Source organism: Halichoerus grypus, chromosome 9 (assembly GCF_964656455.1).
Source record: "Halichoerus grypus chromosome 9, mHalGry1.hap1.1, whole genome shotgun sequence".
NCBI classification, from domain to species: Eukaryota; Metazoa; Chordata; class Mammalia; order Carnivora; family Phocidae; genus Halichoerus; species Halichoerus grypus.
The window spans coordinates 82,930,091-82,955,359 of NC_135720.1; the positions used below are offsets into that span (position 1 = coordinate 82,930,091).

The 25,269-nt window shown below is 34.3% G+C and overlaps 1 protein-coding gene across 50 annotated transcripts in view; it reads right to left on the reverse strand.

Annotated features, from left to right (window-relative positions):
• The window catches only part of RIMS1 (regulating synaptic membrane exocytosis 1), a 490,044-nt gene that overhangs the window by 112,127 nt on the left and 352,648 nt on the right, over window positions 1–25,269 (reverse strand). For 12 of the 50 annotated variants that reach the window (XM_078055149.1, XM_078055110.1, XM_078055148.1 and 9 more), the window contains 4 exons: window positions 20,148–20,231; window positions 10,877–10,948; window positions 4,917–5,099; window positions 3,717–3,829 (listed from right to left, as the gene is read on the reverse strand). In XM_078055149.1, coding sequence (XP_077911275.1) covers window positions 3,717–3,829; window positions 4,917–5,099; window positions 10,877–10,948; window positions 20,148–20,231 — 452 coding nt within the window. The remainder of the gene's footprint in view (window positions 1–3,716; window positions 3,830–4,916; window positions 5,100–10,876; window positions 10,949–20,147; window positions 20,232–25,269) is intronic. The other 38 variants (XM_078055134.1, XM_078055127.1, XM_078055146.1 and 35 more) reach the window with 6 other exon arrangements.

Below are 25,269 nucleotides of genomic sequence, written 5' to 3' on the forward strand. Positions count from 1 at the left end.
GTATTGTGTGGCATTTTTTCTTGCCTTTTAAGAACTGCAAAATAGTTCAGCACCAATTTTTCTAAAACATTCTAATTTTAATCCATTATGACTTTTTATTGCAAGTGTATTAAAAAGCATCCTTAATATTCATAAAAACATTTTTATCATTTCAAAAATGATACATTTCAGATAATTTGAAATTTCACGTAATTTATGAAAAATGGAATTCCAGTTTTTACTAGGTAGTAGGCATTTTCTTTTCATTGTGAAGATATTCAGTAACATTTTCCACAAGGAAAAAATTACCCTAATTTAAGTAATCCTTTCTTCCTTCTCAGATTAATTATATTAAAATATCTCAAAGTGAAATTATTCTTTGGAGATTATAATTCTTAGACATTTCATAAAGCTTTATATCTGCCTCCTTATTTGTACTCTATTTATTGAAAAATAATGGCCTATCTAGATATTTCTGAAGGGGAGTATCATCAGAGTTTTAAGTAGCAGATATAATCATAGCCATAAAATACAGCTGGCACACCAAGTGTTAGTTTACAAATAATTTTTAAATACTTCTTTAAAAGATACCCAGTTGAGCACAAAAAAATCACTTGGTTGGTTTCAGAAAACCATACAACATTTTTATGCAAACAGTTATGTTGCTTTCAGCTTCACTCTCCACAAGGGTTATGTTGGAATACAACTTTGGAATATAACCAGAGAAATTTCTTAGAAGTCTTTGCCCAATTACCACAAACCATTAGTTACCTAAATTGTAAGGCTACTTTTGTGGCTACTTTATCCTCAAAATCTGTGTTGTAATCACTCCTCTTCTTTTCTTCTAAGTATACTTTAATGTAATCAGATTCCATGTAGCAAATAGGCTAGCATTCTTAATTCTTAAAAGAAACTTTAAAAAACTTTTTCAAAAATTAAGTAAAAATGTCTTTTCAAAGGATGTGTTTGCCTTTAAAAGAGCACATATTGCTTCTATGGTACAAAGACAGAGTAGTAAAACTGAATTACAGAAAACAAAAGAAAACAAAACATGCATCCAGTCAAATAATCTAATCATCCTGGCACAAATCCTAAAAAAATCAAGTGGATAACTGTATCCAGAAACCGCATGAATAAATTATTTTATAACTTCATCGTGAAGTTGCATCACTATCTAGGAATCTAAACCATTTGAAATATTTGCTCTTACCAACAACTGCTTATCATCAACTCATTTCTTTTTTTCAAAAAAAAAAGTAAAACTACCCTTTGTTAAAAATAAAAAAAACAACAGCAACAAAAAAGATTGGAAAGAAGGAAGTAGAGGCTTAATTGCAAATGAACTGCACTCAGCATTAACTTAATGGAAAATTGAAATGTTTAAAAACTGCTATCAAAAGAAAAAAAACCATAATTCTATAACCCTACAAACAACAATGAAATCAATCATAAATTTAACATGCTAAATTCTGGCTCGTCTAGGAATCAAATGAAAAGTTTACTTTTAAAAACATATTTTAGGACACACAAAGATGTCATGTCTGTTCATTTTGAAATAGATCCATGATATGATGACGGCAGACTCTATTATCATTTTCCAAAAGTCCCAGAGCACATAATAAAATCAAAAAGTAAACCAGATCTGTTTTAATTATGGAAGAACACTTAGATACAATAACACGTTTGTTCTCATATCTTAAAAAGGTTTTATGTATATGACTCTTGAGACCATAAATTTCAGGAACCTCAAATAACAAAAAGTGTTGACTAGTGTATTTATATTAAATTTCAAAATAACTCCATCAATTTCATCCTCAGTCATTCCTTTCTTCCCACCTCAATTCAATCCTTACAAATTGATGATTTCTCTGAAAGACAACTGTGAATATGAATATCATAAACAGTAATGTTGATATTAACAATAGAACATAGCTTTTTAAAAAACCCAAATCCAGCATACAATCCAACTGATTACATAGAAGCAATTCTTATTTCTATAGAAATAATATGACTATAATCTCACTATATAAGAGTTACATGCAGTACCCTTATATGCTTTTGAATCTATAGAGTGTTTTAGCAACTGGAGGAAATGCAAAGAATTTTAGGAACACATGATTTTTGGATATTGATCTTTAGCAAAATATGGCCACTGAGTTTGTAGCAAAATTCCAGAATTTGTGGTTCTTTTAGTTGTGCAACAGGAGTTCATGAATGGATAATTTAAAGAAACACCAAGTTTTATTTAAAGCAGTTTCATCTGGACTATTGTTAGAGTCTTAAAAACATTAATTATGAATTATCTTCTCAAAATGTTCCCAAAAGAGAAAAGAAAGTTTGTTAAACACATGAATTGAGAATTCCAATGAATTAATTGCTATTTTAGAAAAGAAAGTCAGAGTTTCACATGGCATCATAGATTCCTTATTAACTAAATGAATACTCTTGTAACAACCCTGAATATTGAAGCATGACATATTCATGAAAACGTATAATTTTTAAAAATAATACACATCCAGAGTTTACCATAGCAGCGTTCCTCTATTAGTAAGTTGATATTTCTTAAAATCTACACTAATTTTTCTATAACCAAGTATTCTGTTTATATTCTCTGTCATATCAGTCTTTGAAACAATGTATTTATCTTCTTAGATCATTTCTGTGATATTTCTCTGATACATTTAAGTGATACATTCAGTAAATTACTTCAATTAAGTAAAACAACATTTAAGTGATACATTCAGTAAATTACTTCAATTAAGTAAAACATGTACGCAGCTCCCTCAGTATAGAATTAAATACAAAATTTCACATCAGCAACAACCAACACTGTCGAAAAAAATATTCAAAATGTTAACCTTTTAGTTGTTTTATGGGGATGATGATTTTGAACACATGTTTTAAATAGAAGTCCTCTGTATTTATATTATAACCCCAAATTAAAAATTATTTCAGTACTTTACTTAACGGATGGATCTCTGATAATACTTGTGTGATAACATATTCTGATAAATCTTTTCACCTACTAAGAAATGGGATAGACCTTGGGTCACATGAAAAAAAAAACAGTAACTATTTTAACCCAGTATTGAAATAATCTAGCCCAGATAGTTTAGGGAATTTAATTTCCATGATCAAAACTCTCCTCTCTCTCTGTCTCTCTCACTCTCTTTCTAGAAAAATAAACACAGTGTGTATGTGCTTAAAATAAGAGAACCTGTAAGTAACATGAATTGTTTAAAAAAAAAACCCAAACACTAAAATGTGTGCTCTAAGTTATTCTTTCTTCATGAAACTTGTATAAAAAACCAGGATATTGCAAGTAAGTTAAAATTAAAAATACTGGTAAGGACTTCAATATGATCAAATGCTTGTTTAAAAATATTTTAAAAATAAGCTTAAATAAACCTTCTTCTAACACATAAAATGCCATATTTTACTGAGAGTTTAAAAACTGTATTTTCTTTTTTTGGTCCCTCTGAAAAAAGGCATTTCTAGGGTTCAATTCCTTCTCCTAATTGACAATCTAAAATTCATTCATTCACTCACTCAGCAAAAACAGAGTATATGCCATAAACCATTATAACGTGGTTCTGGGAATAAAATTCTAAGACACAAAATCTTAGGATTCAGCAAACTACATAAATTAAAGTATTATTCATTTAATAAAAGGTGTATAAAAAGAGGTGGTTCTCAAATCCAAGGTTTTTGGACAATGATCTTTCTTTATTGGATACCTTGTTCTATACTGCCGCTTCTCACTGGCACCTGTGGGAGCTGTCGTCCCCTCCGATTGCTGAAGGATGTGTCTGCAGGAGGAGGATGGGTTGGACTTGCTTGTCTGTGCATTCTGTGGGCAAAAAACAAAGGGGGAATGAAATGGTGAAACTCCAAGAGGGCCTGACAAATACCTTTCCCCTCTTCCTGTTACTATTAAAACAGACATAAATCTCCTCATTCAGCCTTTGGAAACAAAATCAAATGCTTTTGATGATATGGATAAAAGAAATACTATAAAAAGGGACTAAGAGAGACAGGGTAAGGTCTGTCACACATAGTTCTGTGTAATGAATTCCTGAATTGAGTAAAATCAGACTCACTTCTTTGGATTAACTCACTATGAAACTGTGGCTTTTCATTAAGTTATCCATTTTGGGTAGTGCTGAACCAAATCTATCTACTTACAGCCTCTGAATCCCAACAATGTAGAAAATTAGTTTAAAAAGGCTGTTGCCTAAATTGTCACTATTAAGTCAATATTTAATATCTAGAATTATTTGTAAGTGATTAGAATAGTTCTAGCTGTAGACTTTTATAAATTACCATTCACTTGTTTATTTTTAAATAGGAAAAACCTTGACAGGTATTAAAAAAAAATAACCTTGGGTACATGCTATAAAATATACTGGTCCAAGGATCGAAATTACAAATCTAAATTTGAGAAGCGTGCAGATACATTACTACTGCACAGGAGTAAGCTGACCTCCATCTGCTGGCATTCAATTTTTTTTTTAAACTGAAAAACTTTCAAACACTCTAAGATTTTACTAAACACATACAAAAGATTTTTGTAAAAAATTTTCTCTAATACTTTTTAAAGCAAATATACATTGAATTTTCCAGGCAATTTCTCATAAAGAATTTTACATAATCAAAAAATATATATATATGAATATGCCACAAACAGATGGAAGGACATAACACAGCCAAATTTCATTTTCAATGATAGCTAACTGGCAGGAACTATAGACTACTATCAGCACAGTGAAGATAGATGCAAGTAATAGAAGATGTGGGAGAGGTTTAAGTGCCACAAAGAAAGGATTAAAAATTATGGTGTCATAATGAGTGAAAGCATCAAGTGCTCAGGAAAGTACAACACCACACCAACACCCGGAGGCAGAACATGAATGCTGGGCTGGACACTGAATAGCGACCTTGTCAGAAGCGGAGAAGGTGGCGCCGACCCTCCGGGGGCAAGGTGGTGGGTAGAACACAGTGTTCTGACACTAGAGTGCTCACTCGACCTTGAGCGAGCGGGATGTTTTCCCCTAAGGACTGGCTGATCAGTCGCTCTTAGGGCTGCGTATCCCCTTCTAGAAAGGCATGGTGGGAGAACCCTAAAACATTAGGGCCAAAAAAGATCTTCAGTCAGCAGGTTCACATTAAGTTTTATACCAACACATTCGTCCAAGGAAAACCTGGTTACTCTTACAAGGCAGCGACTTTAAAAACCAGAAGAAACCCATCATCATGCAATCACTGAAATGGAATTCAAAGGAAACTGACAAGTTATTGCAAATGTACACGCCATGTGGTTTTTAGAGGGCTAATCCAGATTCCTCCAATGTAATAAACCTCTTGTTAAGTTGTACAAGGACAGAGACTTCTGTCTCTTGTTTTTTACTGAGCTGCATCTCTAGTGCCTAGAATACAGCTGTACAGAGAGCAAGAACTCAATACAGATACCTTGATTGAATGAATAAATATGATTACAGTAACAAATACAGCGGTACTTCAAGCACTTGCCTTCAAGAAGAAATAGTGCTCTGTAGGACTCTGTGTATATTTTTACAACGTTCATAATTTTAATCAGCAATAGGAAGTTTATTCCAAGTAGGCTGCAAAAGGAAGATGTCTTCTGAGGTTAATTTAAGCAGACCAACAAATTAAAATGATACAATAGGATGGAGTATGTTTCATTATTGAACTGACTAAACACAAATGGCTGATGTATGGATAATAACATATCTTCGAAGATAAAAAAAAGTCTGAAAAGATATTTGTCCATATATTGACAGTTACCATAATACAGGGTTAAAAATTATTATGAAGCGAATTTATGAATTAAGGATTAAGAATTAAAAACTGATATGTATCTTAAAACAGATACATGCTTTTGCCTTTTTTTTTTTTTTATCATTTCAGTGTATATTTTAAATAAAATGAATGTTTAAAATACCCAGTATGGATTATTTTTTACAGTGACAGAAGCAAAGAAATAATACCTCATCCTTTTTGAAACAATGCTGTAAACCCACTTATCAAGTGATTTGAAGTGTGAGAGTAAAGAATACATATTGATCACCAGAAGTACATTAATTATTGAGTATTTTATTCAACTTGTATTCAGACTGATAATTTTTCTTTTAAATAAAATGATTTTCACAGCTATAATTATTTTAATTCAGGGTATCTCCTCTATTTCAGAACAATAAAATGGGAAAAAAGTACAACTTAGAACTTTAACAAATGTGCATTTTTATCTTCTTGACCTATGGATTAATGCTTTATCAGGCCCTAATGCAAATCCCGAAACCTGGACTATTGTCTCAATTTCCAAGTTAAAAGAAAAAAGAACTAACAATACATACTAAGACTGTTCATTCATTCTCAATTGACTTTTCACAAAACAACTCTATAGAATTAATTTATATGGGAAGGACTGCATGATCAAGTCCTTTCCATTGGTAAAGGAAGAGTTTTTATCTATTACTCTTTAAAAGCCATTATTATGAGAATAAACTTCAAGCCATCCTTGTTCAAAATAAACTTTCTTAGTGTGGTCTAAAAAGTGAATAATGGTTTTCACCCTAGCACTGAGAAATTTTATTTCAATTTCACTAAAATCTTACTTCATTCCTTAATACAATTCATAAGCACTAAAAGGACTACTTAAATGTGACTTGAAATATGAGTAATTTAGGTAGACCTTATATGGCACCAAACTGAATGGTAAAGATATAAAAACCAATTCTGGAGACAAATAAATGGCTTTCTAGGTGAGTATTATACAGATCGATACGCCATGACTTAGTGTTTCCATCTCCAAAGCCACAGGCTTGCAGGGTCTGAGAACAACTTGTATAGTGCTGAAGGTGCACTATTTAGCACTAGATCAGTTTTTTCTTTGACATGAACTAAAAGTCCCTCAATACAAAACAGTCCCTGCTGCCAGCCGAACTACAAGTATGAAAGCACAGACCAAAGGGGCGGCATCAAAAACCACTCTGCCTGAGGAAGAGAGAGGAGGGTAGCAGTACGTCTGAATTACAGGAAGGAAAACTGAGGAGAGTGAAAATGTGGAACTTTGAAAAGAGCAAGGTTTTGGAGATGAGAGATAATGGAACCAAGTGCAGTTCATTTCAGACTAGAGAAAAGGCGAATCAGTCAAGAAATTCTGAGGTACAGGAGTGAAATGTTGAGAATCCAGGCTGTCAAGCCTTGATGTTTTCAATGGAATGGGATGTGCTAAGAACGTAAGGATGCAAGGATGGAAGAGATGAGGAACAACCATATTACAGAATGGAACAGGGAGTGCATGGGGGATAAGTAAAACGACAGGAACAACTATTCTTTACTGAGCATCAATATGGAGCCAAGCACTGAATGTCTGTGTATATATGGACACGTGTGTACATATACATACACATGTATGTTCTTTTTTTGATATTCTTACAAGTCTGAGAAGTATCATTATTCATATTTTACAGACAGAAAAACAGGATCATAGAGTGACTTGTAAAAAGACAAAGAGCTAACGTGTGGTAAAGGCAGGATCCACACAGATCTGCTGAGCACCAACAATTGCTCCCTGTGCTGCCCATTGAGACAGGATTTGTTTCCATATCACAAGATGGAAAAATGGCAAATCCTTGCATATATTGTTAATCTTTTAAACAAAATCTAAATATATATCCACATATCAAACTGTTGGACAAGATTTAACAGAATTGTCTCCTGAGAGTTTGTAGGTATAAAATGTATGGGAAATGGCATTTAATGAATACCTATTCCATTTTATAGATCTATAAATATCCCATAATTTTTTAAACAAAAAATAAGGCTTCTAGAGCAAAATTCTAATTCAAACCTAAGCATACCTGAAGCTAGTTCACCATCTCCAAATATGTATCTAAGTATTTACCACTGAGTCTAATCTATGCCTACTCTCTTCACCTAAGACTAGTGTTTTGACTTGAACTTAAGTAAAACACATTTCTCACCAAAATCTGAGGTTGTTAGTCAGACATATCTATTGTTGCAATAGTAAATTTCTTCTAATGCAGCTTAAAAATATAATTCTTTTTTTTTAATGGCTTGTTAAAAGATGAACATGCATGTGGTATTTAAGGTCAACTGTTCAAAATGGTTCCTCTTGTAATGGCCATTACGGGCCCACACATTCTCTTTCCAATAGCACCAGCACAACATAAAAGGCATGTCTGTTGGGAAGCTTTCCTTTTAGAATTGGTTAATTCTAAATACTAGTCCTGACAAAACATCCCCTAGATAGGTTGCGGATTATAGGTTCCACAAAAAGAAAAGTCACTAGAGTATAAAGGAGAAATGGTGCTAGCAGGTCATATAGCTGAATTCATATGAGAGTGAAGAGTCAGAATTTTACTAAGGAGCTCCCCAAGAGGATGAAAAGCACTGCTTTAAATGCTAGGCACAAAACTTGGACATGAGTTCTGCTTGTCTTCTGCCTATACCTGGTCACCATATCTTTCAAAATATTTTCTTACAACACTATTCCCCATAAGGCCAAATTTGTTAAGGCCAACAAAGGGCCTTCAAAATGATAACCATTAAATAGCAAATTTTGCCAGAAGCCAAGGGGTGACTGTGTGGTATGAAACCTTTGAGTATGTTGTTAACTTCCCAAAGACCTTGAATCCGTGTCCAAAGCATTCATACTGTAACCTCAATTCACCTGTAGTTAGATGTCAACTCAAGGTATCTTCTAAAGAAATAAGAGCTAACATAAGCCTAGAAAATCCAGGCCAATTCTTTTATAACTAGTTATTCAACAATTCACTTAAAAACCAGGCATATAATTTACACTCTAATACAAATCAATGGAGAGCTTTAACTATAATCAAACAAATCTACACACTTAAAAGGTTTGTGTTTTCGATATTAAAACCTATTAGCAAAGTAAATAAAGCATGAGTAATATGAATATGGTCCTTAAGCAGCAAACATTTGAGACTGGAAATCAATCAAATTCTTACTATTCATTTTGGAGGGATGGAGGATTTGTGTTTATCTACAGACAAGTTTCAGTGCTGTAGAGGAAATGCCCAAATATTACTCATTTGTAGTTAAGCACCATCAGTTGATTCTAGAATCATCTAGCATTTTATAAAAACAGTATCTTATTGTCAAAAAGACTTGTTCTTTGATATATCCTAAATAAAACCTCACATAGTAGTCACTCAACTAGTAACTGTTAAATGAATTAAAGCCTGAATGGAATAAAAAGAGTAAGACTTTGAGGAAAATTTTCAATCATGTCAAAGTAATTGAAATTATGTCTGTCTTTGAGGCAGAGGGGCCTGTGAATGATGGTTGATGATTAAAAACTTGTCTAAGGGACTTAAATCATTTATAATGCTAGTAAAGAAACTGCAGTTAACTGAGCTGATATTAAAGAATATGTAAGTGGAAACATAATCAATACATTACAGGCTATCTATCTATCTGAAGTACTAGAACTTTGTTCTTCATTTCCTTTCTCAAAGCCTAGCTCCTTTGTAGAACTGAATTTCTATTCAACACTTTTTGAATTCTCTAAATCCTCATTCTTTGTAAATTAGATTCCCTAAACAGTCAATATCTCCATAGATATTAGCTAGGAATAAGTTTTATCTTCTCTTTATCCACACCCATTCATATAATTAATAGCTACTTATTTTTCTGATCTCAATTCAGAAGTAATATCTCCTGGGAAGCTTTCCTCTTTTGTTGTTCACTATTTTATTCCTTGAACTTAGCACATAGCTTGGCACATATCTTTTAAATGAATTATTGAACTGTCCAGAGTTTATCTCAATCAAGGCTATTGCGACAGCCTAGTGGTGTCTTGCATCTGCCCTTGGATCTTTCAATCCACCTTACAAAATGTTATAGCGATCTATAATTTTGGAACTCAAAGCCAATCATCAGCTTCTCATGTCTCAAGCCCATGAATGGCTCATGGATGTATAAAACAGAAGCTGAAATTCTGTTAAATAGTCCACAAGGTCATGTGTAACATAACATCTAGGGATTTCTCCAGCTTTTAAGCCTCAGTGTTTTCTCATATTTTTTTCTTTCTCATGGAGTATTTTCTTCACATCTACTTTTATGTATCTGGATTTCGCTCAGGTGACACCTTTTATGAGGTATCTCCTTTCTGCACTCCACTCTTTTCCCCATGTTTTCACTGTATCTTGTGCATACCTTTATAGTAATAGCTATAAGACTTCAATGCATTCTTTCATTTACATTTGTGTCCCCCTGCATGTTCTCAATGCTTTTTTGGATGAATGATTAATATGTTAATGGGACATTAGGTATTTTTTACAACTATGTAAAATAAAGTGTTAGTATCTTACAACTAAAAATATTTTAAAAAATTGTAAAGTTGGATGAATTGCAAAGAAAGGTCAGTAATTCCTTTAATTTTTACATTAACTCAACAAATATCTTTCATATACAAGTAGAATCTTAGATCTATTTGCAGAAAAGAGATTTAAAAGATGATGTTGTACAGATAAATAACACTCAAAATAATTGCATATTCCAAGTATTTTATTCATTGATAACACTTAAATAATCTCAGAAACAAAACATTAATGTCCTAGCACAGATTTGGTCCTCTTTAGTGATCAGCGTGATCACTAAGAGAAATATACGAGATTTTCCTTAAACCCTACGATTTAAGGGCCACCTTCAAATTACCCTTCTCTTGTTTCTTGAGGTTATTCCTATATAGGAGATCTATTTACATGAATGTCTTTAAGCATCACAGGCTGTGTTTAAAAACTGATCATGTAAAATGAGAGTTAAGGCACCCCTGAATTTATCAGCTGAAATAGAAGATGGCCACACAGCACAACACCAAGCCTACCTTTCTGCATCAGAGGCAGTGCCTTTCCTAGTCTGTTTTTGGATGCTAGATCTCTCAGACTTTCTGGAGTGCCTGTGGGATGAAATGTTAAAGAAATACAAAATATATGAGGAATAAAGCTACAGTAATATCATACAATGATAAAAGCAATAGACATGAGAAATGACAACTATCTTACTTAGATGGTTTTGTCATTCAGTGCTTTTTAAAATAAAAACAAATGATAATAAATAAAAATCAGAAGTGGTGCTGGGTGGAAGACACAAGTTGCCCAACAGGAGACACAAGAAGCTAGGACTCCCTTAGTCTAGACAGGTTTGTCTGCAGGAATGATTTAGTATGGACCCCTGCTGAGCAACTTTGCCTCTGCTAATGAGTAAACAAGTCCAGGGCAGCAATGTAGTGAGGATGGATGTGATGACAGCAGTGGTTCAGGTGCTGAAAGACTACAAAGGGGGCACGTGCCCTCTGTGTTTACAAGTTGAAAGAGGGTGCTGCAAGGATTTGTCGTTTGTTATTCTTCCCCCACAAAATATGAGGAGAAGAAAAATACCACAGTGAAATATGCTTCACATAATCATTTTAAATCAAGTATTAAAATTATTTCCAAAGTTATTATAAACGTGCTTTTGTAACCATGGAGAATTTTAAAAAGCTAATTACAGATCACAAATCAAAGAATAAAGTTCTCAATTTACTCTATGTTCCAGAAGCATATACATATATATACTGAACATTTGGAACTTGAAATGTGTTTTGCCAAAGAAATGTTTATATGGAGAGCTTACCTTCCTAAGCAGCAGTTTACATATTCCTATCTGACTTAAAATGTGTCTCGCCTACTATATATTTGAAATAAATATAAAATACTGTGGTCAAGAAACTAAAACTTATTTTAAAATATCCCATTGAAACCATCGAAAGTAACATGCATTTTAACCTTGATAATTGTATATTTTTCTCTCAATGGTTGATTCTTTACAATTTATGCTTATTTTTCTTTCCTGATATCCCTTCCTTCCAACAACAAAGAGACAACTGTCTGTCATTCCTTCCTAACGCCAGATAATCAAAGTGTCTCCTACATGCCAAGCCCTGCTGTCAGGCCCACTAGAAATACACGTCAAGGTATGAAGCCCACCTTCACAGGGGATACAGACTTCTGGGGCTGCTCCTGTCTCCCCCAGCTCTTTTGCTATTGCCAAAAACTGGGTTCACCCTTGTTGCCCTTCCAATTCAGGGTTTCAGCTATGTGTCCTTGGGCCTTCTGTTACCATGACGTCTCACTTCTGAGGGACGTAAAAAGGGTTGACGCAGAGGAGAGAAACATTTCTCGCTTACCACTTTCCTTGAATTGTTGGAGAAGAGGATATATTGAAGGGTAATTCTAGGCCAGGTACTGAGGGAGGCACTGACTTACTAACTTTCATGACAATCCTTTCAGGTTATCACCTTTATTTCAAAGATGAGGAAACAGGCTCTGGACAAGGCACCCCGTCAGTAAGAAGTAGAGCTGGGATAAGAAAGTAAGTATGTCTGGCTCCTAACCTGTTTCTCTCATGGAGTCAGTTCTGATGTACACCCTTGGGGTTGCACCCTTGCTCAAGAAGGGAAGAAACTATGAAATATGGGGTAGGCCTTGGAAAGTACTAAGAGACAATGTCTCATATTAAAGGAATATCTCTGATATTCTTATTTACTTTGTTGATCCTGTGATGAGGAGAGGGCACTGTAGTGTGTCGAAGAGTAGAGAAGTACATTGCACATGCCTGAAATAGATGGGAGAGCTCCTAAAGCAAACGGAAGGAAGGCATATGCATAGCAGGAGGAGTTGCTGGAGGCCCACTAGGCATCTGAGCTCAAAATAAAAATACACCATTATGGGAAATTGATGCTTTGTCCCAAGAGGGCTCAGAGACTGGGAGGACAAATGTTCCTTTTCTCATATTCAGCAGAACGAGAGCAGAGTTTTAGGCCAATTCATGAAACTCCCTGTCATAAAGGTTTTCACTCATTTATTCATTCAACAAATATTCGTTGAACATGTATATATATATGCCAGACTGTTCTAGGTGCTTGGCGTATGTCTGTGGGGAAAAAAAAGATTTCTGCCTTTAAGCAATTGACATTTTATCTGTAGGAGATGAACAATACACAGCAACAACAAAAAGCCCTCAACAGGTAAATTATATAGTATAATCGAAGGTGAAATATGCTAGCAACAACAAAAAGTACACCAGGCCAGGAGGATCAGAAATGTGTGTGAGGGTGGGGTTTGGGGGCAGACGCAGATTGCCATTTTCAGTAGGGTGATCAGGGAAGGATTCACCGAATAGGCGACGTCAGGTGAGGAGGGAGTCAGCCACCTATGCATCTCATGGAAAACGTATCTCAGGAAGATGAAACAGCAAGTGCAGAGGCCCTAAGGCAGGTGTGTGCCTGGTACGTTCAAGCAGAGTAAGGAGACCGGAAAGGGAAGTGCTGAGAGGGAAGAGTCAGATGACAAGTTTGGTGATGGGGGAGGGGGGTGGTGACAGACATGTAGAGTCCTGTAGACTCTTGTACAAACTTTCTAGGACTGCACAACGAAAGGGTTTATGGGCATCTTGTAGAACTTGTGTGCTTTTGTTTCTATCCCTACTAATTTCTATTAATCTTTCTAGATTCAACTGAGATTTTACCTCTGTAAAACTTTCAAGCCTCTCTCCTCTTCTCATCCCTCCAATATAATACACTCATATGCTAGACTGATTATCACAAGAATCCATAATGAGGGTGATGACAAAGATGATGCCAATCCCAACAGAAGCTGACATTCACTGAGAGCTTGCTGTGCGCTTGCAGGATCGCTTTACCTGCACTAATTCATCTAATCTCACCAATCTCGGGAGGTGGGTACTACTTTTTTATGCCTTATAAAAACAAAAAGATTGAGGCTTAGAGAGAGTCAATAATTTACTCTAATTCACAAAGTCATTATAGTTGAAACCATGAGGTGAAAGAAGACTCCACAACCTCAACAGCGGTGAACACTGGCATCTGTAGCAGAAATTCTAGATGCTGGAGCACAATAGCTCAAAGCATGGACTGTGGACTCAGCCTGTCTGGGTTTAACTACCTGTTTCTGTCTAGTGGGGTGATTTTAGTCAAGTTACTTAACCACTCTGTGCCTCGGTTTTGTGTTTTTTGTTCTGACCTGTGAAGTGGAGAGAATACTACCCCATCACAAGTTTGCCATTCTATTTCAGTATCGCTCAGTATTTGTGTTATACTTTTTGTGACATTACTGAGAACAAGGGTTTGTAGTGGTTTTGGCATCACTCAGAACTAGCTGGCAGTAAGTGTTATGAAAGTATTATTTAAATGGATAATAACACATGTTTGTTTCTTAAAGGTAAAGGCTTTTATTCATCTATAGCAGCACCAAGCTCAGTCAGTGCTCCATAACTGGATGACAATAATTCATGCAGAAGTTCATACATCTAAATTTTTATTTCTGTTTTTAACCCTCTTGTTAAGAATGACCTTTTTTTCTCTACAAATGCTATAGAAACTTGCTTTTATTGAAGATTCATCTAAAGATTTCTACAAAGGATAGGTCTTTAAAATACTTTTTAACCACTTAAAAGGATCTTCAAATTGAGTTAAAATTAAATACACTCAATTGTAATAATTCAGTGTAAAGCAAGAATACAGAACAGAAAATTCTAATGTCTTTTCCACTCCAAATCCTAAGTTATAGCTATGAATATACATTTTAAACACAGCTGTTTCTTGGAATAGAGGCTTGTGGTATGTGAAATAGGAAAGATTAGAACAATCAACCTATATTTATGCACTACTATACTATTGAAACTATTGATCATATGATCATAAAATGGATCATAGTGAAATGAACTACATTCTACCTTACATTACTCTAAGTTCCTTGTGATCAGGAATGCCGTCTGTCTGAGTTATCACTGTAACATCAACTCCTAGCACATGGTAGCTGCTCATAAGTACTTATTAAATGCATGGTTAAAAAAGTAATTATTTTGAGTATTATCGTGTAATTTGAGGGTTTAAAAAATTACAATAAGTGAAAAACTAACTAGAGTTATAAAATTCACTTTACATCAAATCAAGTAAATTTAGAAATAGCATTTTTCACTGTTTTCTGGGCTTCAGTAAAATATCAAATATCATAAATTAAAAAATGGCATTTGGTTATTGCCTTTTGCATCATGAAGTGTCAGTCATTATTAGCCCAATATATGCTTACCATGTTGCAACAAGGCAGCAGACACAATTTTATTCTTAAAGGGACACGAGAAATCAGCCAGCCCACCTACAACTACCTAAATTTACAGATGAGGAAACAGACTCCCATAAGGTTTAAGTGGCTTATCCAAGGTAATAGGGGCCTTAATTAGTTGGTGAGGACACCACCATCATGTCCTCATGTCCTTAGGGTCTCTGCCCATTCTGCCATCCAGTGACTTGAATGATTTGACGTTTATTGGAGGGACCCCTGGAGAGAAGTGAACAAAACAGAATTATAGTGTTTCCATTATGTCTTACTTATTTTGGGTTTTAACATGTTTTGTTCTATTAAAAATCTTTATCATTTTATTATTCATAAAGAATGTTTCTTTGGTCTAGACATGCACGAATCAGAAATACTGAGCTTTCTCTTCACTTCACAACTTAATAGTTGTATGGTTTTGGCCTTATGATCCTTAGTTCACAGGGCACAAATGGAATTCTTTAAAAGTTAAAAAGCTACATTCAAATGGAGGTATAACAATTATTTTATTATTAAATCAAAGCAAGAGTAATAATCAGAGAAGTGGGAGTGTTCTTAATTAAATCTATTTTTTTGAAGCTCCATTTTTAATTATTGTTCTCTCTATTAATTTAAATGTGAAGATTCATAAAATGTACTAATGAAGAGAGGTAATTGTTAAAATCTATTTCTGTGCTAATTTCCTTTCCTCTTCAGTAACTAAATTCAGTTAGAGCAATTCCCTGAAGACACTGGTAAATACAGCTTTTCTGAAGGTATTACAATTCTATTAAAGTCTAAAATTAATATGTTAATAAAATAGTAGTATTACTTAAGCTATTTTATTTTAAAGATTTATTTTTTTATTTGAGAGACAGAGACAGCGCACGCGTGGAGGGGGAGGAGCCAAGAGAGGGAGAGAGTCTTAAGCACACTCGGGTGCTGGGGCGGGGAGCCCAACCTGGGGCTCCATTTCACGATCCTGAGATCACAAACTGAACCAAGGGTCAGACGCTTAACTGCAGCATCCAGGCGCCCTTATTTAAGGATATTTTATAATAAAATGAAAATACAGTATGTTCTGTTGTGAGGAAAACGTAACAAAAGTCTACCATGTTTTAATTTAATTAGAATTAACACTGATATTCATATAATAAAATATCTGTATATATGCTGGCTAACTACCTAGACGGCTTAATGTGGAATGCAAATCTCTATCATCTTGTCTCTTCATAAGTTTAGGAAGAAAACATTGTATTTGAATAGAATCTACCTAAGTAAGAAATGTTCATATGCAGTGAAGATGGCTACATGCAATTATGTTGCATGTACCCTTTTGTACAGCATTGATATTTATGTATCTGACTATAGCCATTAAACAGACTTAAGTATTTTAGTGGATGAGTATATTTCACTCATTCAAATAAAGAACATTTTTGAAAAGCACAGATAACAAAAGATGCTATCAAGCAAATAAAAATGGTAAGTAAGGTACTGAATTTATAAATGTTCTACGTTAACTGTGCATCACTCTGGCAATTGCCATGAACTCTGAAAGTAAAAAAGTAGGTGACCTCTTTATTCCAGAAATATTTTTAATGGAGAAAGAATATTCATTCAGTTTGAATCAAAGGAAATCACTTGACACTTTTGGTCAGAGATTCTAATAGGCAAGTAGCTGCTACTAAGCGACAAGTGTGGGAAACTATACAAACATGATCATTTACAAAAGAAATACGACCTACTTTAGTGACTCAGGGATAAATCTTTAACACAGTGCGGTGTTTTACTTGTTCCAATAATTTACTTGTTGCCAATAATGTAAAGTCCTGGAAAATAGGGTTATTTTCATCAAATATTTTTAGTATTTTTTTAAGTCACACACCTTAAAGATGTCATGTATAATGATGCAAAAATATTCTCAATCACACATTGGAGTTTGTAACTTCTAGCTAATGAAGTGTTAAGATACATCTCAAAAATTACCAAATAAGAAATACTGCATTTTCCTGAAAAAGAATTTATGCCAAGAATAGTTTAAAGTAGATTTAGATAACAACAATTATGATTATTTATACTAGCCTTTCACATTTAAGAATGATTGCTTCAACTTGTGAGCACTAAACTCAGAACCTTGATGCTTCAGGGATATATTAAAAGACATTTTTTTCTAACTTGAACACAAAAATTTTGATTAATTTGAAGTCACAAGAAGATGCAAATTTTATTAAATTCACAAACAATTATGTATACACAGATTCATAAAAGTTACTTTTTACATATTAAAATAATGCCATTTACAGAGGTATTTTGTTATTGGAATGATTATGTTTTAAAATGTCTTCACACTTTTAGTAATAAAACTGCAGGGAAATTTTCCCAACAATTTTAAAGTCGGACTCATTCCCTGGGGTTCTAAATTTATGTATTTTTTTCCTCATTATTGTTTGTTTTAAATATTCTACAACTTCTAGGAAATCTTCCTAGGTCTAGAAAAACCTGCTTCCATGTTAATTTCAAATAAATCAAATACAACTTGAGATGACATCAAGATTGTTCAAAACTGAAATTAAATTGTGGGAAAATGCTATGTCAAAAATTGTGTGTGTGTGTGCATGTGCACACGTAACCACATGTATTTTCATGCTGTAAGAAATAAGGGGGCAACTAAATGCTTTCCAACTTACTGGAGAACTGTCTTAAGCAAAATTTTTGTATTGCTGTTATTTTCAAAATAATCAAATATGACCTTGATTCAAGACATCCAAACGCTGATTATATATACTGTCACTGATTTTAGAATATTTTCCAAGTGACTAGGGCAAAATTCAAATGATGCCCAAATCATCATGAGCACTCGCTATCTCCAAACCTGATGCTATCTTCCCTTCATTTGGAAATTGGTAGAAACTGATGAATAATTAGATAAAGCTGATAAGAGGTAAAATGCAAGTGTTAAGTTTTGCCAAGTGGCTGACATGGTTACCTATGAATTTAGCATCTGTTGATTTAGCTATTTCTCTATCATATTTATGGGCACATATTATTCCTGTATTTTAGTAAAAGTTTATTGTAAATAACTTTCTGTTCCCTATAGTAATAAATCATAGTATCAAGCCATTTAAAATATATGTCTTTTGGTTGAACTTAGATCCTATTTACAAATAAGTCATAATAAATGGATATTCAGAATTATGTATTAGTAAAAGTTTCCTTAGTGATCTTATCTAAAATGACCATTTCTGCTCCTAAAATTTACCCATAAAGTTATATATACAATCTACTAAATCAAATAACATAATTAATCCATACGTCATTAAATGACAACTAATTTTCAACTAATTTCCATCTTGTGTATATAAAAACTGAAATTATTATTTGGACTTCCATTTTGCTTAATTTGTGTCCTGATAAATTACACATATATTAATTTTAAAGACCATTATATTTAATTGTCTTGTACTCAAATAGTCATTCCATGAGATGAAATTCACTGACTCATTTGTTTGCAATAAATTCAAAGGCTTTCTAGAATTGTGTTTTATAAAAGGAAATTCTAAGTTCCTTGATGGCCAGAACCTTGCTTTTCTTAAACAATGCGGTGTCTCCAGCCATAATAAGAGTGCGTATCACAGGGCACAATAAATATTTGTTGGATGAATGAGTAGCAATGTGGATGTATGTTTTTATTTAATTTATATGATTACTTCATATTCTGATTTGAAAATACTTTAAATTTAGAATAATTTTTAGATTGGAGATTTTACTACTAATTGTTCTACTCTCCAAAATTCTATCCCAGAAACCAGAAGGAATTAGTTTTAAATTTCAAATACGCAAGTCATCTTAAAAGGTAAATTTCTTAAAGATTAAAACTGATAAAATATTCTTAAAGTCTTTATAAATTACTAGTTTGTGGCCTTTTCCAACGTTGGTAAAATGACTTAAGTTTCTCTGAGTGACAAGGCTTAGTTTTTCTTCCAAATTGAAATCCTGAAGTTATCTTGACTATTTACAGATACCAAAAAAAAAAAAAAAATTATATCACTCTTAACTAAGAGTGCAATTACTCTGCTGTCTATATCCACACATATTGGAAACGAACAAAAGGAACATTTTGTAAATGTTTTACTAGTTGTTCTGTTTCTGAGCTACCAACTATACTTCTCTACTTAATCAATATTACCAATATGCTGACTGAATCTCTGCTTAAACTAGAAGAGAAGCACCCCAAACATCCGGTAACTTTTTATGACCAGTCAGAAAAAGAGAGTTAAAGCCAACGACTATATGTAAGAAGCATGGTAGAACAGGAAACTGCGTTAGCTACGCCTGTGGGAAGGATAACAGCATTTCTGACACTGTCAGCATGAGGAACGTTCAAAGGACTGATGCTATTTTTAAAGACCTACCTTGTAGACTGACACTAGCCCTCGACAATATTTGGTTTAAAGACACCATATTCATACAATATATAAGAACCAGTTATTTTACTCCCAATCAGACATTTTTAATGTTCCTCCAAACCTAAACTTCATTATTAACAAGTTTATGTAGTAAAACAAAAACGAAAACAAAAACAAGACAACTGAGATTAAACCATCAACCAATATAACAAAGAAAAGTCTTCCGTGACAGATTTTAATATATTTTAAAACACCTGAAAATTTTTATTTATTCATGTTTAAACAAAAGCAATATTTAAATATGTTTCTAGAAAATCAAAACACTGAAACAAATGCTCATTTAAAACAGAACTTTTCCACTGGATCTGACTTTACTGTGTTTATAAACTATGCCATCTGCATGTGCCACCCTCATTTCAGTAACACGCTGAGGTGCTTTATTAGAGGTGGGATGCATTTAGTGATGGAATCACAACACATCTGGTTCTGGCTCCTGAAAAGAAGCACATAATAACCAACATTTCTCTTGGTTATCCTTCACTTGGTGGCCTATCAGCCTGTTGAAGCCACTTGTCTGTGAGGAGGAGTTGGCTAGTACCTGTCATTCTCCGGAGACGCATGCTGGATTTGAATCCTGGGGCTAGGAGGTCGTCTCCTATCTAGGGAGGGGGACCATCTACCCCTGTTTGCCCAATGAACAAGACAGGAAAAAACAGGACATTTAGTAACTCCTAAAATAAAAGAATATATGGAACAATAGGACTGGAAAAGCACCCCAAAAAGGCAAAGTGTAGATTCTTTACTCCATAATTTACTCTTGATTTTGATAAGCCTTGGACAGATAAATTATAATTTTGTAAGAAAATAAATCTTGTCCCCCTGTAAGTGAATAGAGAAACAATTTACTTGGGAAGATGTTTGAAATCTATTGTGTGTAATTTTGTTCCTTTAAAATGTGCTTGTGTGTGTATACATATCTACACACACACACACACACACACACACACAACTTTAAGTTAAAAAGATGCACCCTTAAGAACTTGGCTTATGTTTGAATAAAATAGGTTTAAGAAGTTACCAATGCTTATTTGATACTAGGCATCGGAATTACTGGATAAAGTGGCAAAGATGAGGTGTGTGAATTTAATACAAAGCAGAAACACAGTTGTTTTCTATTTCTGTGTTTACAATAATACTTTTTTTGTGATTAACAATTAGATGAAAGTTTGAATCTTGGTTCATTCTTTTGTTAGACTATCTTGAGATTCTGTGTATAACCACGAATTACAAACACCTAGTTGAAAACTGAAAAGAGGCAATAAAGGACTGAACAGGCCAGATTTGGAAATTTTTATATCTTAGATATGAACACTTTGAACAGGTAATTCCTTTGGATATTGGCTTCCTTGTATGCAACAAGGGATAACTGAATGGTCTCTAAGGACTCATACAGCTATAAGAGTTTATAATTATCCAGACTAGTCCTAATGTTTCAAAAAAACAAAAGCCATCTTCTTTGCCGTTTCACTTAGCTGACTGGATTTATTATTTGGATAAAAAGCAGCAAAGGGCTGTCAACATGTGACCAGGCTATCTGAGATCAGCAGGTACTCGATTCTGAAAGCCCCTTGGAAGTCTGTGCTTCATCAGTCAGCCTTAGAAAGACAAACTTGCCTTGATTCAAGAAGGGCTTAAGGAAGCTATGAAGAGATAAAGGTATCAAAAGCAGAATTTGGGGAGAAAACTGTGTGACATGTACTCTTCTATGTGTTACATGTTTGTGAAATTAAAAATACTTTGCATTAATTTTTAAGTTACCTAATAATTTTAGATTATTTAAATAGCTGGTCAGTCCAATCTGAATGCTTTAAAATGTATTTCACTTTACTGGCTTTTGTTCTGCAGGGACAATAAAGAAAAAATATTTCTAAAATAATCGAAAACAATCACAACCACAGGATCTTCTACATTAACTTGTGCTCAGTCATGTTAAAACTGATGGTGTTGGAAGTGTTTACAGTATGTGAAAACACAAAAATACAGTTAATGTGTTTTTTTGTAAAGTAGTAAGTCATGTTAATTTGACAGGATCATGAATAACCTTGCTTCTTGAGGCAAAATTCCAGTCCTTGTGTTTATTTAAACAAAAAAGTAAAGTAAAAAGTAAAATGCTGTAGTTATGAAACATGCAGTGAAAGCTACGAAAGGGAAAGGTGTACATTTGGGAACAGGCAACTGTGAATGCAAGCTATTAAAAAGTAACTTTTGATGAAATACGTAGCATAATACATGTATTATCTGTATACTCAAAGTCCTTCTTAATATGCTGATATACGGTACCAATATAAGAAATCCATTTGCTTTTCCCTCATATATTTAATATGGGAGCAAGATCAATTTACACCCAATTTTTGTCCAAAGACTAGATATTACTTAAGTTTGAATATAACACATTTGGGAGTTTCTAATATACTAGTACATTTTATATGCTTTTAAATTATGTGCAACATCCTTCTCTCCTATGACACAGAAGAAAAGGCCAACATTGGACTTTTTATCCCCTTGTTATTGAGCCAAACACACAGGGTTCAGCTTCCATTCTCATCTTGGAAGCTAGCATGGCAGGCTATGTTGGAGTTATTAATCATGAAGTTGAACCAGCTCCTTCTTGATTTCTCTTTCCCAAATACCCTGCCTAGAAATTTCTGGTTAGTTACACTATTAGTATTTCAATATCAGGTATCTCATATTCATTAATTAAGATCCTCTCTTTGTTCAGAGCCCATCCCTTTCTCTGTGATCACAGCAGAAGAAGAAAGGTCACTCTGATGGTTAAGGGGTTGAATTAACAGGCTGTGAGCTCCCTGCATAAGGAACTACAGTGGTTTTTTTTTGTTTAGTTTTGACAGTTACAGAAAAAGTAATTAATATATATTTGTGGATGTCCAAGTAGATAATAAGTTATTACAGGTAAGAAGTAATGAGAACGTTAACGAAGAGATTAACAGTGGTGAGGGGATCCACTGATGAGATATAAAGGAATTAGAACTGACAGGTCTTGGTAAGCAATTAAATGGTTCTTATGTCATGTCTTTTCCCCCCAGCACTGATACACTGTAAAACAAATGTATGTGTGTTTAAGTGTGCAATTAATATTTACACTTGCTTATGTGCACCTTTCAATGGCGCATATCTCTTGGCAGAACATGGCTAAGCAGTTCAATTTTCTAAAAGAGAAATTATATGGAAATGTAAACCATTCACTCCATAAATAGCACAAGTAAGAAATATTTGTGAACTACTCTATTAGAAACTAAATCTGAACAAAAGAGACAACTGATCATATAGTATGTATTTTTATTGTCTAATCCCACTATTCATTTTAGTCCTTTAAAAAATGGGTGATGGGTATTAAGGAGGGCACTTGTGATGAGCACTGCGTGTTATATGTAAGTGGTGAATCACTAAATTCTACTTCTGAAACTAATATTACACTGTATGTGAACTAACTGGAATTTAAATAAAAACTTGAAACAAAAAAATAAATTAATAAGTAAAAAAGAAAAAAAATTCCCAATATTGTTTTAAAGTAAAATTAATATAGATACTTACACTTTGAAACAAAGTTTATTTCTTTTAATTCAATTTACATTTGTTAAGTTTTAGGTAGGTACCTCCTTTCCTTTAGTCCTCATGTTTCCATACAGAGGGAAATTCATTCAAGCAATGCTCCTGGTCTCTTTCTACCCTTTGCCTCACTCTACCCCAGGATAGGAGGACTGGCTTATTATTTTTATTTTAAAGACTTTATTTATTTATTTGAGAGAGAGAGAACGTGCACAAGCAGGGGGAGAGGCAGAGGCAAAGGGAGAAGCAGGCTCCTCGCTGAGCAGGGAGCCCCACGTGGGGCTCGATCCCAGGACCCCGGGATCATGACCTGAGCCTGATGTTCAACAACTGAGCCACCCAGGCGCCCCAGGAGGACTGGCTTATAAGATCAGTGACTGTGTTGAACGACCAGGCACAGGTGACTCAGTCCTTTCTGGATTACCCCTTCCAAATCAAGCTACCTGTAAACAGCAAACGCTATGGGACATAGCATTGTAAGATGTGAGGCCTGGGACTGAACCTGTCTTGTGGTTCAGTGAATCTGACTGATTCTGGGGTGAGTTATTAGCAAAGCCTGTAGACCTAAAGTCACAGCTTCTAAACTTGTCCATTGTATTTATGGTGATAATTAGATCTCCCATCTTCTAGTTCCTGGGTCTAGCTCACAATTGGACTGAAATTTAGGAACAGAAAATAGGGAGTATTTTTTAAGCCCCCCCAATCTCCAAATTGAACATTTATTAAGTAAAAAATAATAATGCTATCACAAGAGATAGCAAGGACAAATAAGATATGATCCCTATCCTCCAGGAATAAAATATAGCAGAAAAACACACTACTAAGTAAAATATAATGTTTTAATAAAAATATATAATATTTTATGGGCCCAGAAAAGTGAGTAATTCTGACTGGCAAAAGGTATTGGGGGGTGGGTAACATAAAAAGGTTTTATAAAAGCTATGGTTATCTGACCTGCATTTTTGAAGAATCAGTTAAAATTTTTAAGCAGACAACAAGGAAAGATGGTATTTTAATTTTAATGGAAAGAAAACTTGAGTCAAAAAGGAATAAAAACTATTAATAAAGCTTATGAAATAATTTAGGGGACAAGAGTGACAAGGGAAGGGCTATAACATAATTCAATATAATCAAGGTAAGGGATCTGCTTGGGAGATTCTCAAAAGAGTAGGAAAAATGTTTCCAGATAACGTGCCTGGTTATATGTCAAAGCCATCTAATAAGAGCAACATTTAGGAAAAGAAAGTATTTTGCTATAAAAGGATGTAAGGGGAGATAATGAATTTAATTCAGACATTTTGATGTACACAAATGGCTATCATTTAGAAATTCAGACCTAGTGCTCAAGGAAAAGTTCTGGCCTGGTCAATTACATTGGAGCATTGCCTTCATGTATTAGAATGGAAATTTTTGATAGAAATACAATTTCAGGGGTAGAATGGGTGGGGCAAAGGGAAACTAAAGATGGAGCTAGGAAAAATACCTATCTTTGTGGGGTGGGATAGGAAGAAAGGCCTGCAAGAGGAGACTGTGTCCTGAGTCATTAGAAAATTTGTAGATGGTACCAAATAGAGGAGAGGTTCAAGTGACAGGGTGGTTAACGCAAAATGTTTCAAGACGCCGCTGGACAATTAGGGAGCCAATGTACTTCAGAGAGGAATTTCAGCACAGCGGTAGAGCCATGGTAAGGAGCGGAAGTCAGACTTCAGAATTTACGAGGAGGTAAAAACGAGGCTGTGAGTATAGACTACCCTTTCGTGAACCTTCAATAAGGCTATGATTTCTATGAAAGGTCAAAGAAGAAGATAAAACATCCAAGAAAAGTAACTCTTCTCCAGTGGCTCTAAAAATAAATGTTTCTGAACATTTAAGTAATAATTTGTTTTAGAACCTGGGAAAGAAAAGGTGAATGGAGGCCTGTAACTTACTCCTTCCCAAACAGGGAACTGGGGGGGAGGGGGCGCGGGGTGGGAATGAATGACCTGAAGCAGACCTGAATAAAAAGGGAGGAAAAGTGGATCAGCCTTGACAGACGTCCTCGTAAACATTCAGTGGTATTTGCGAGTGAAAACATAAAGGAGAGTCCTCTATTA